The sequence below is a fragment of the Sinocyclocheilus rhinocerous genome, unplaced genomic scaffold (genome assembly GCF_001515625.1).
Source record: "Sinocyclocheilus rhinocerous isolate Xijiao unplaced genomic scaffold, SAMN03320098_v1.1 scaffold4536, whole genome shotgun sequence".
Lineage (NCBI taxonomy): Eukaryota > Metazoa > Chordata > Actinopteri > Cypriniformes > Cyprinidae > Sinocyclocheilus > Sinocyclocheilus rhinocerous.
The window spans coordinates 198,396-210,665 of record NW_015666165.1 but is presented as its reverse complement, the minus strand read 5'-3'; the positions used below and the strand labels follow the sequence as shown (position 1 = coordinate 210,665).

Here is a 12,270-nt window from a genome sequence, read left to right as displayed (position 1 = left end):
AGTTCTAATGCCATGGCGAAAGTTTGAGCAAAACACACTAACTGTTCTGTGTTTGGCTGCACAGACGAGCACAGAACACTGTTTAGAGTCCCAGCCTCAGAGGAGACAAGCAGTGTATTTATTGGTTTATTTACTGTATATTGCTGCTGCCACACAGATCTAAAATAAACAAGCGATTTATTTCCCAGCTGTTTACCTTCACAGTCATAACCGACTGTTTTTGTAACTTGTGTGTTTTTAACGTAAACTTGTGTGTGAATGAGAGCTTAGTTTAGTACTCACATGCTGTGACAGCCGCTTTCTGTGCGTGTGCTTCGGATGTGGGCGCTCAGTAAACCTTATATCTGAAGTTTAAACTAATATGGTTTAAAACGCATTATTTCAGAGCGATAAACATGATAATCAGAACCAAAACAGATGTTTTTAGCAGGTACGAGCTGTAATGGCGCAGCTCTATTCTGGAAAAGGGGGCGAGGAGCAGCAGCTCATTTGCATTTAAAGAGACATGCTCTAATACAGCGTGTTTCTGCTTCCACTCAAAATAGGCATTTTCAAAATGATATAATAAATGATCTGTGGGGTATTTTGAGCTAAAACTTCAGTTACATTCTGGGGACCCCTGAGACTTATATTACATATTGTAAAAAGGGGCATAATATGTCACCTTTAAAGCAACTATATGCAAGAAATATCTGTTTCAAAATCATCATAGGGGGCTTCGAAGTTACACAAAACTACATACAGTTGCTTAAACCAGAACTGGGGAACAAACAAAGTTCATTAGGAGCAGCTTGCCAGCAGTGGCTGTTAAACACCTTTGATTTAGAAATGTCCTTTCTAAAATAGCCTACTGCTTATGTACATTCACAAAGTCTTCCAGTTTCATCTGGATTTACGAAAATCATTTCAATTTTAGAAAGTGTTCTGAACATTTTAACATTGCATCAGCTACTGACAAACACATTCATTTTTATTTGAATTCTCACTCAGTGAGTTATTTAACATGCATTACTATGTCTTTTTTAATAAACGCTTTAAAATGCACAAATTCACATAATTTCTTATTTACATGTAACGCAAGGGCTCACAAACTTTTTTTGCTATCCAAACCTCTTTTACCCAATATACCCACATGAAGTACCCCTGCAATTTTAAGGTAGTATGTTCATGTTCACGGTTCACGGACATTGGTTAATGGTCACATGACCTGCAGGTAAACAAAATATTTCATCTTTTTTAGTAAGTCTTTTATTTTCATTGTTATATTAAAGGGGTCATATCCTTTTGGGCTCTGTCTTTACATTTATTTTGAAAGCTGAAGCTCGCGATTATGGTAAGGGGCTTTACATTTCCGACGAGTGCTTGCGGTGTTCGGCCAATCGCAATGCACTGGGTCAGCTGGCCAATCAGAGCAGACTGCGCTTGTCAAAGGAGGGACTTTGTAGAAAACGAAGCTTTTGAGAGAGGCGGGGCATAGAGGACCTACAATAATGTACAGTATTTGAAAAATAATGTGTTTTTTTGAACATTAAAGCATGTCAACATATTCTGTTACACCAAATACACAAAATAATGATCTTTAAAATAGCATCATATGACCCCTTTAAAATTATTTCATGTTATTTTTTTCATAACTTAATTATTATCTTTTCATTAAACCCTGCAGTTTCTTCACAAAACCTTGACGCAACATCATGTTTAACGCACTTCATGTTGTTAGTAACAGTGAATGGCCATATAGTTAATTTTTTAAATATGACATTAGAATTGAGATACCAAAAGTCAATAATGAATTTGACATGAACATCCCATTTAGGTTTTATCTGCTAGTGGGAAACAAAACTGCTCTTAATGCATTCAATTCACAGCCTCAGGATGAACAGTGCCTTAAATACAATATCAATCAAGGCAAATTCTGCACAGATAATCTGTGCCTTGCAGCGCACACAAATCACACAAGCAGCAGCAGAGAAGCATTTAATGGTCTGTGTGCACAGGACCTAATGGCTCTCGTTAAAATATGCAGTTATGGGAAGACAGTGAATTTTCACTTTAAGACACAATGATTCGCTAAGTGCTTCGTTACCACTAGTCATTATCTTCATTTATCTTTATTCAAACATGCACTTGGGCTCCACTGGGTGGCACAAACCACCATCTTCAACAAAAGCAAACTAAGACTAGAATGCATTTTAAGAATAAATTAGTCTGTACTGGTCAAACTCCATGACAGGGAAAATCTATTTTATATCACACCTGTACTGTTCACAAATACCTCGCCTTAATGTTTTAGACTGACACTGTAAATGCTCGGGCCATCGAGTGCTTTATGAAATTATGCAACCATTCTCTTCTAATGCATGGATGAAAACCACCTGATGATGGCGAGGTTTGTGGAAAAACACAACATGAAAATAAGCTTATGTTAAAAAAATGTTACAAGATAACACCCTTTCTGTCTTCTGACACATTCCTGCTCTGTCCTAGTAATAATACTGTATGTATTATTAAATGATGTACTATGAAAACCTCCTGAAACTATAACTATATACTGGACCCGACAGAAAACCCAGGACGAACTGCTATGGCTCATTTTTAATGTGCAAAATGGATGTTTACATAAAATTCCTAAAAGCATAGTCGCCAGTTTAACTGTAAGGTTTAGAGCAGGGTTATTATATTTAACTATAGCTAAAACTTAAAAGAAAAAAAATTTTTTTTTAAAACTTGCGTTACTTGATATTGAAATAACATTTTAAAAAATGGTTGCATAGGCAACATTTCTTAGTTTAAATTGGTTTAACTTGATGTACTAAAATAACTAAAACTGAAAAATAAAAAAAATAAAAGCTATAAAGACACAGCAAAAAAAAATTGAAAACAAAAATACTAAAACTTGAACTAAAAATAAATTGAAAAGGGAAGATATACAAATAAAAAATAAAAAAATAAACATTAATTAAAAGTATCTCAATGATACTAAAACAATGCTGGTCTAGACAGAACAATGGTCACAAAACACCAACACGATAAAATAAGCACTGTGCTAACACTATTACCTCAGGAGAGTAAAAATACATTATATTCAATAAATAATGCTTCTAATTTTGGTGCATTGGTGGGAATGGTTTAAGAAACCATTGTGGTGAATAATTTTTTCTCTCTGCTGACACAGTGTTATAGTTCAGCCAGGAGTTTGAGGTCAATGCAGTCAAAGTGACGAGCAAATGAAACACAAACTTCCAAACTGCATTCGCACCCAGAGCAGATGCATGCATGACAAAACGCATCACAATGAATCTAAAAAGCAATATTGACACAAAACTTTGGGGGAAAGGTCAGTCGGCGCTTAATATGCAGCACGCTTCCCAAAATGAAGTCAAACACCTGCCAAGACACGACTCACAGCCAATCAAAACAGCCGTTGCCATGGTGACCACCGTGTTTGGCGCATCGCTCAGGTTCAACATGTGTCCCGACATCTGGTTCAGGCCGTCCACCGCATATTTAAACATGAAGGGCACCATAATGTTGGTTATCTGGAGGACAAGCAGAAAAAAGGAGAGGTTGATGTGAGCACGCCAAATGTTTTTCTTGGTTCCTGAGTGCACTGATGGGCAGAGAGGCATTAACAGCCTCCTGCAGACACAGCTCAAAATGAGTTGATGCTTGATGCATCCACTAATGGAACTGAAATGGTTATTAAAGATAATTAAAAGCTAGCGGACAGCTGCTGGGTCGTGCCAATAAACAGCGGCGCATTAGCCGGGCGACATTTCCCTTGAATCTGGCCCCACTTTTGCTCACCCCTTTCATCGTGTGTGACTCATTTTAGGTGAACGGCACATTTCTACAGCACTCGAGGATGAATCTTGAGTGAATCTCATGAAACTCGTGTCAAGAACATGTCCTGGTCATATTTCACCCCGAAAAGCCCAGTAAGATGTTTTGTACTGGGACATTTTTCATGACAGTTAAGCACATTTTCTACCAGAATTTCCAAATTGTTTGTTTGTGTGCGTTTAACGCCATTCCAGCTTCTGTGGCTATTTTCATGGCGAGAAATATTATGGCTGAATTATATCATGTTTAATTTATTTCAATTTATTTTTGCTAAAAACTACAAAACTGTATTTGGCTTAACTCTGTTAAGAATCTCTTCAAAAGAGTTTCTCAATGAGTTAAAACCAGCACAATCTAATAAAACATGCTTAATGGATGCTTAACAGAGAGAACATGTTCAATTTCCAAATAACTATTATGCAAAAAAAATATAGATTGTGATGAAATTAAACACACTAATAAGGGCTTTCTAAGAAAAAATGTAGAAAATGAACTGGGTATGCAGAGATTTTAGCTGCTTCCTGACGAGAGCATGGCTGCTGTGCTTATGGACAAAACTCTCCATTTATAGACCACTTGACTTTAGATCTGAGAAAAGTAGTTTTGTGCATTGGCTAAGGCTTCCTTGGAAAAAAAAAAAAAAAACTATATGATTTCTAAAGAATCATGTGACACTGATTAAAATTCAGCTTTGCATCAGAGAAATAAATTATACTTTAAAGTACATTAAAAGTGACTTCTTTCAAATACATTTTAAAAAATCTTACAGACCACAAACGTTCACACTGGTGCCAAGCCACCCATTTAGTTGAGCTCTGCATGGTGCTTATAAATGCACGGTCATTCATGCTGTTTTAAATTAAACTGAATTGTACATATGTTAAAATACATTGAAAATTATCAGAGAAAAAACATAATTAGAAAACAATCCTGAAGCTAAACTGTCCGAATGAATTCTGTCCTTTACTCAACCTCATGTCGTTCCAAATCTGTATGACTTCTGTGCAACACAAAGATTATACGACAAACGCTGGAGCCCGAACCACACTGGACTCCACTAGCTTTCATTAGAAGTGCAAAAAAATCCCCAGACATTTCAAATCAATTAATTTTGTGTTTTCCACAGAAAAAAGAAATGCAGTCATGCAGGTTTGCTTTTACGGGAAGTAATGTCACCGCAAAGCAAAGCAGGGATGCGTAACGTACTAATTACTGCTCTGAAGCTTCATTTGTGGAAGATAAAAATGAGCTGCCAACACCTCAGTGATACTTGGGCTTTCAAACAGCATGCATCCATAGCAATGCCCTTTTCCAAGTGGCTCTGAACCGGTTTTAGTTACACACAGGATCTCAAACGCACGGCATGAGCCAAACAAAACCCGTCTGTAAGCAAGGTTTGATAAGCTTGCTCTTTTGGTTCAATAATAGTGGACGACTCCCTCCATGTTGAATTCTGCGCCACGGGACGATGACAGCGGTCAGACCGGCGAATACATAAGCGAGTTATCCGTTTATGATGCCCTCGTCAGTCTTTATTTAACACTGCCGGTCAAAAGTTTGGGATCACAAAGTTTTTTAATGTTTTTTTACATGAGTTTCTTTTGCTCATTAAGGCTGCATTTATTTGATCAAAAATACAGGAAAAAACGTACTATTGTGAAATATTATTACAATGTAAAATAACGTTTTTTTCTATTTTGATATACAAGCAGAAGAGACTTCTTTAAAAACATTACAAGTCTTACTGACCCCAAACTTTTGACCTGTAGTGTATGTCTGCAGATAAGGCACACATGGGCGAGAAATCCCACAATGACACACAGCTGAGTTAGTCTCCTTAGATTTGGTTTATACATCTGGTTACTTTAACACACACACTGTAAGATTAAACACATATTTACAGAGTTTCTGTTGTTGAAGTTTTTGTGGTTATCATCGTGGAGTTCAAATACTCTTCTGTGTAAATACATAACTTTGAAAGAACTGGGGGAAAAATAAATATATAAGAAACTGCGTAAACTCAAAGCATATGTTAAATAGATTTTCATTAATTAAATGTCTGAAATGTACTTGAAAAACGAATGCAAAAGCTTAAGGGAAAAAAAGGAAATTGTGTGCAGACCAGTACAAGGGGCCTAGAAAAAGTGGCATGTGCACCACACCAAAAACAAAAACACACTTTCAATCGGAAAAAAAAAGATTTTTCCTTGTTATTTCTAGGATATCAGCAAAGTAAATAAGTGAAATGTCATCAGCCGGTCATTTGCACTGAGAATATCACACAAGCTGATGGGGGAAAAAGAAAGTGTAAAAAAAACAAACCAAAAAACATTTATTTTCTGGGTGTAAATTGGTGCAGACAGAAAAGGAAAATAACTTGGAAATAATGTGTGAGAAAATGGTTTGTTAAAGTTGTCATGACGTGGGGGGTCAAATTTCACTTGATCTTCTGACATGCATGGGTTCAACAACACTACAAACATAAACTGAGTTTCAGAACTCAAAACGTCCTTCTCGCTGAAAAAAAAAAAGAGCATTTATTGAAAACAAGCAGCAAAACTAGCCATTCTCCAGAACATCAGGATGCACAATGTTTTCAAATAATGGTACGGTTAAAAACTGTGGGATTTTATGGTATTCTGGAGCACGCGAACTGATTAGTGTTATATTAGTCGCCTTGTTCACGAGCTAGTCTTTCAAAATGCAAACGCAATGAATTAAGCTAATCAGAGGAGTGGGAGAAAAGTCTTAAAGGAGAAGCAGCTCCAAAACAGATCATTTCATTCACATGCTCAATGAAACGATGTAAAATGCTCATACATTACTAAATTATGACATGAATTATTTAAAAAAAAGCCTTTTAAATTATAAGTGAAAAAAAATCATTAAAAAGGTCCTTAGCGTACATTGCTTCTACTCGTATTCATATTTAATTCATATTTTAGTTCAGCATGTATTATGAACAATTGCAGCTTTGTTTTAACTTCTGTGTGCAGAACGTAATCAAAGAATCACAGTACTGATTTTGTGAGGTATATTGATATATTTACAAACAAGATATACACTAAGAAGAAGAAAAAAAAAAAAGGAAAATGTAGTGATAATTTTCTGCCAAGACACTCAAAATACACCTGAAAAATGCAAAACTCAAAATACACCTGTACAATAATAATAATAATAATACAGAAAATTACAGTACATTGTGCCCTTTTTTTTTTTTTTTACAGTTTTTTTACAGTGTAGTATGGGGCAAAACTGTTTATACTAATGTACTTTAATGTTGTGAAAGTATCTGGAAAATAATGAAGGACAGTGAACTCCTGTGGGAAAAGAACATGATCCAGGTTGTCCTAAAAACGAGAGACGTGCTTTATATATTATGCTGTTTGATGCATTTGTTCCTTTGTTCCTTATGCTTGCATCCTTATCTGTAATTGTTGGAATAAGCTATACAGTTGGCTAATATATTTTGCATCCAAAATTGGAAGCACTTCATATCAGCCAGTTCCAGCAGTACTGACAGACTTTATGTAAAGACAAAGTCAAAGAAGAAACGCACCTTGGCTCCAGCGAGGAGACCCAGTGAGATGGCCACTCGAGCGCGCAGGTCCGGTCTGTCCTTGGGCCAAACATACGTCAACATGGCCGCCAGAATCTTAGAGGAGTTCACTTCCTTCAGCTGCCAAAAAGCAAAAAATATGCATTTTTAAAAGGGTTTCCCAGAATAAAAATATAAATCTTTAAATAAATCAGAATAATATGTGTGTGTGTGTGTGTGCGCACACTATGGCTGGGAAAATAAATCGGTGCATCGCGAATCGAGAAATGATTCCGCATCGATTCTGAGATTTTCCGAATGCATCGCGTTTCTTTCTCTAGTCGATTCTGAGCTTAGTTTTGAACAGCAGATTGCGCTGTTTATCTGGCCTAAAATAATCATTCGTAAAATTTGAAAAGGTTGAAGCGAATTACAAGGGTGTTCACAGTGGGCTGTGTTTACATTAATCTCGCGTCATAAAAGCATTCTGAGCCACGGTGAAATTACAGACTCAGCCGAATGCACAAGCGCTCTTTAGCACTCTTCTTCATGAGTATTTGAGTGTGCGGATAAAAACGAGAGTAGAGCGCCATCTGCTGTTAAAACCTAAGCTCAGAATCGATTCCAGAGAGAATCGCGAAGCATTCGGAAGATCTCAGAATCCATCCACGAATCAATTCTGCATCGATTTATCGTCGCAGCCCTACACACACACACACATATATATATATATATATATTAGGGCTGCACGATAAATCGAAATGAAATTGCAATCGTGATTAGGCAAAAGCTGCGATTGTCCTGCGTATCTTTCAGTGAAGCACGGTTCTGTGATCAGCAGTAAATCTCCATCTGAAGGCTAGAGGGCGCTCTCGCACGGAAACTCCAAATACACCCAGCAGAAGAAACCCAGGAAATCCCTATAGCCCTTGCTGGATAGTGGGGGAACTATGATGTCACTTTGTAGGCCAATCAGCTGTTAGCATGACACTGGTTCCCGCGACAAAAAGCCAATAGGATTTCTCCATAGGCTTTCTGGATTATCGCAAAAAATAAGCTCTGTGTTCAATCATAGTTCATGAAACTTCAAGATAATCTTCGCAAAATAACATAACTTTTCTGAATTTTGAAGCCTAAATAAAAGTGCCAGAACTTAAAAGCTAAACTTAGGCTATAAACGAACTACACCTCCACAGTCGCTCGCCTTCAACGTCAGCACCACCACCTGCTTCTGACAACTTTTTCAAACTTATTTTTAACACGTTCAGTGAAAAGGATTTAGTCTGCATATGAATTTTAATCCATGCTACATTAACCTTTTCATATAAACTGGAATAAATACAAAACTAGAGCCAAACAAAAACTGAAATGAGACATTAATAATAAATAGTATAGTGAATAAATGAAATAATCATAACTAAAGGGCATATGAAAGCACGCATTTCTGTACATTTCGAAATAAGGTGCATTAAAAGTGAATAAATCTTTGATTAATATGAATATTTTAATTAAAAATGTGTCTCGACGTACTATTCAATAAAATTCTAGTGCATTTCATCTATAAAATTACAGCAGAGTGAGCAAGTTTTTGGATATGGTAAGATTAAACTTATTTTAGAGAATAAAGTTCCACATTTCAGCTATCGTTTTGTTAGGGAGGGTACACAAAATACTATTTTATCCTTGCTTCTAGAAAATCCTCAATCTATATGCTTCGTAACAGCTTCATGTGGCCGTAAACATTTAATTTTAACGTGGCTTTAAGCACTATGCATCGTTAAAGTTTCACTTTTTATGTTGTAGAATGAAACGTGAAAGTATCTTGAGCTTGTGTGAACCACAGACCTTTAGGGGATTTAACCAAACTCTCATTCAAAAAACCCATTGACTCTGGGACGATGGAACCTGAAGTGCTAAAATGCTAACTCACTTCCGGGTTTTTGCCTACAAATTGACGTTATAGTTTCACCACTCTATAAACAGAAGATTTAACGGCTTTCATTGATTCAACGTGACTAATAAACACACGACTACGGCAATATATGGTTTATCTGAGTTCTTATTATTATAATTTTCATTATAATAAAGTATATAATAATGCAATGCTAATCGACATAGCCTAGAATACTATGAAATCTGTTGCGTGCCTTATTCTGTGTAAGAAGCCACATCATCTCACAAAAGGATTTATTTCAAACACTCGACTGACGTTATGAAGTGAGTTTGGAGTAAAAATATGTTATTAAATGTGGTATTTTCACATGCTTTCAGATGGAGCAGCATTTACTTCACAGAGCCGTAGATCACTGAGAAGCTATGCAAACAGCTGTCATTATCGCAAATGATTTCTTCGATTTCATAATCGTACGATTATATAGTCTGTGATTTTTTTTCGTAGCTTGTCAGAGATCTATGGCTCTGTGTAGTAAATGCTGCTCCATCTGAAAGCACGTGATGAGCCGGCTTTACTGATGAGATGTGCATGACAATCGCATTTAAATAACCGTGCATCCCTAATATATACATACACATACATATATATATATGTGTGTGTGTGTGTGTGTGTGTGTGGTGTACGTACATAGTTTTTCATTCACAATTTTCATTCTCTCAAATTTCATTTCAACATCCCAGGCATTTCCTGTAATATTTAGGTTTTAAATTATTAAGTAGTGCTGTATGATACACCATATCTGCAGCAGAGGGCAGCAGAGATCCACAAAGCCCTCTGCAATCCAGCTCAGTGCTGATGACTGGCCAGTCCATCCACAACCAATCCATCTACACATGAGATCAGCACAATGTACAAAACCAGACCGCCAACATCGTAATCAACAAAGCTCTCTGCAAGCACAACCCACTATTCTAGAAGTGTAAGAGTTCTCACACTATACACAGCACAGCTGGTGATGAAGGTTTTTGAAAGATTGCCAGTATTTAACAATATAAAGCAGGTAATGTTTTCTGCTGACGATAAACTACAGTTTGCTTATAAAACTGCTGTTGGGGCAGATGATGCAATTATTTATCTCTTACACAAAGTCACTCCGGGTAACACCATCAGTAGTACGATCTTTAATTTCTATAGTGCATTTAATACTATCCAGCTTACACTACTTAGAAGTAAGATGTAAAATGCTGGAGTACATCAGAGTATGGTCAGCTGGTTAACTAACCACCTCTCTATAGACCACATGTGAGGATGCAGTTTTGTGGACTGGTGTGAGATAAAACTATCTTAGGCTAAGTGCAAGTAAGACTAAGGAGACTGTGGTTGATTTATAGTAGATATCCTCAGCAAGTGGCACCAGTAAACACACAAGGGTCGGAAATTGAGATTTTAACAACATAGAAGTACTTGGGCGTATATTTGAACAGCAAGCGTGATTGGTCTGACAATACTATCTACAATAGATTGTACAATCAGTGTTATACATGATGTTAGAATAGAATCATTTTGTTGTATATAATCATAATGCTTTGTGAAACTGATACTGGGAAAGACAAGTTGTTGTGAATGTCTTTCTGCATTTTTATTTATTAATTTATTATTGATTATTGTGTGGCATGTGCTGCTGTGACTAATAAAGTTTATCCAATCCAACCGATGAGGTGATAGCCTACAAAGGAAAGCATAAACCACAGACACCACACCATAAAGTGTGTTATGGGAACATATAAATCCACTCAACAGTCCAAATGTCTACATGATCCAATCATACACAGATATATGCAATAGTTTCAAAGCTACAGGAGGAAGAGGTTCTCTGTTGTTTTAGAATCATTGTCCATTTGCACTTAAATACTACAAATAATGATTGACCGAGTATGAAAATGATGCTAATATTATATAATCTGACAACTAGTGGCAATGGCGAGAGTGTAGTTGAGCACTGACCAACCTGGTTTATTTTTGTCCAAATTTAGTGTTTTTTTTTGTTTTGTTTTTTGTGGGGGTAGGAAGTTCTGTTTTAAGCCTATAATTAAAATGTAATAATCAAATAATAATAAAAATAAAATAATTGAATTCAATACATGTATTATTATTATTCTATGAAGTACATTTTACTCTACAATAATAACACATTTCTCTCATTAATTTCTTGAAGCTTAATCAAACTCTTTGTCATGAAGACCACCGAGTTTCTGACATCCAGTGATATACATTAAATTATATTTGTGATGTTGCCCGGAAGTTGAAAAATGAGAGGCTTGTTGGTGTCAGTTGATGTTTTATGTTTATTACATTTTGACTAAATACCACAAAGACAAAAAAATAAATAAAATAAATGTTCCCTCCTGATGGAACGACCTGAATCTTCAAGAATCAGCTAAAAACATCTCTTCCATCTTTATTTGACCCTCTAACTCTAGCACTCTCTATTCTAATTCTATTCTTTATACAAAATAAAAATAAAAACGTGTCCCTTTTAGACTTGCACTCTATTCATTTACTACTTGTTTTCTTTAAAACAAAAAAGCTTTTCTAATTTTTTTGTATTCTATCTATTTGTTTTCTTTTTATTTCTTTTCAAAAAAAGGCCTCTAACACTAGCTTGCGCTATTCTTTTTCTATTCTATCTGTTTTCTTTTTATTTATTATATAATAAAAAAAAAAAACTTGCTACGTGTACTGCATTAAGCTAACTGAGGCTTGTTATAGCACTTGCTTATTATTGCTCTTTTGTTGGTTTTGATTGCTTCTATTGTCCTCATTTGTAAGTCGCTTTGGATAAAACCGTCTGCTAAATGTCTAAATGTAAATGTACCTTGTGGTTGCCATGGCGACCATTTTACTTTCCGCCATAGCCAAATTATGTATTTTGTGTTATATCTCCTGAACCAAACGTGATAACACAGAAAAGGTGATGTCTACCCCTATGTTTTGA

The 12,270-nt window shown here is 35.9% G+C and overlaps 1 protein-coding gene across 2 annotated transcripts in view; it reads right to left on the bottom strand.

Moving 5' to 3' along the window:
- The window catches only part of LOC107731806 (ATP-binding cassette sub-family B member 7, mitochondrial-like), a 68,632-nt gene that overhangs the window by 42,100 nt on the left and 14,262 nt on the right, over positions 1-12,270 (bottom strand). For both annotated transcript variants that reach the window (XM_016542984.1, XM_016542983.1), the window contains exons 4-5: positions 7,403-7,522; positions 3,407-3,539 (exon numbers count right to left, since the gene is read on the bottom strand). In XM_016542984.1, the coding sequence (XP_016398470.1) occupies positions 3,407-3,539; positions 7,403-7,486 (217 nt within the window). In that variant the 5' untranslated portion in view covers positions 7,487-7,522. The remainder of the gene's footprint in view (positions 1-3,406; positions 3,540-7,402; positions 7,523-12,270) is intronic.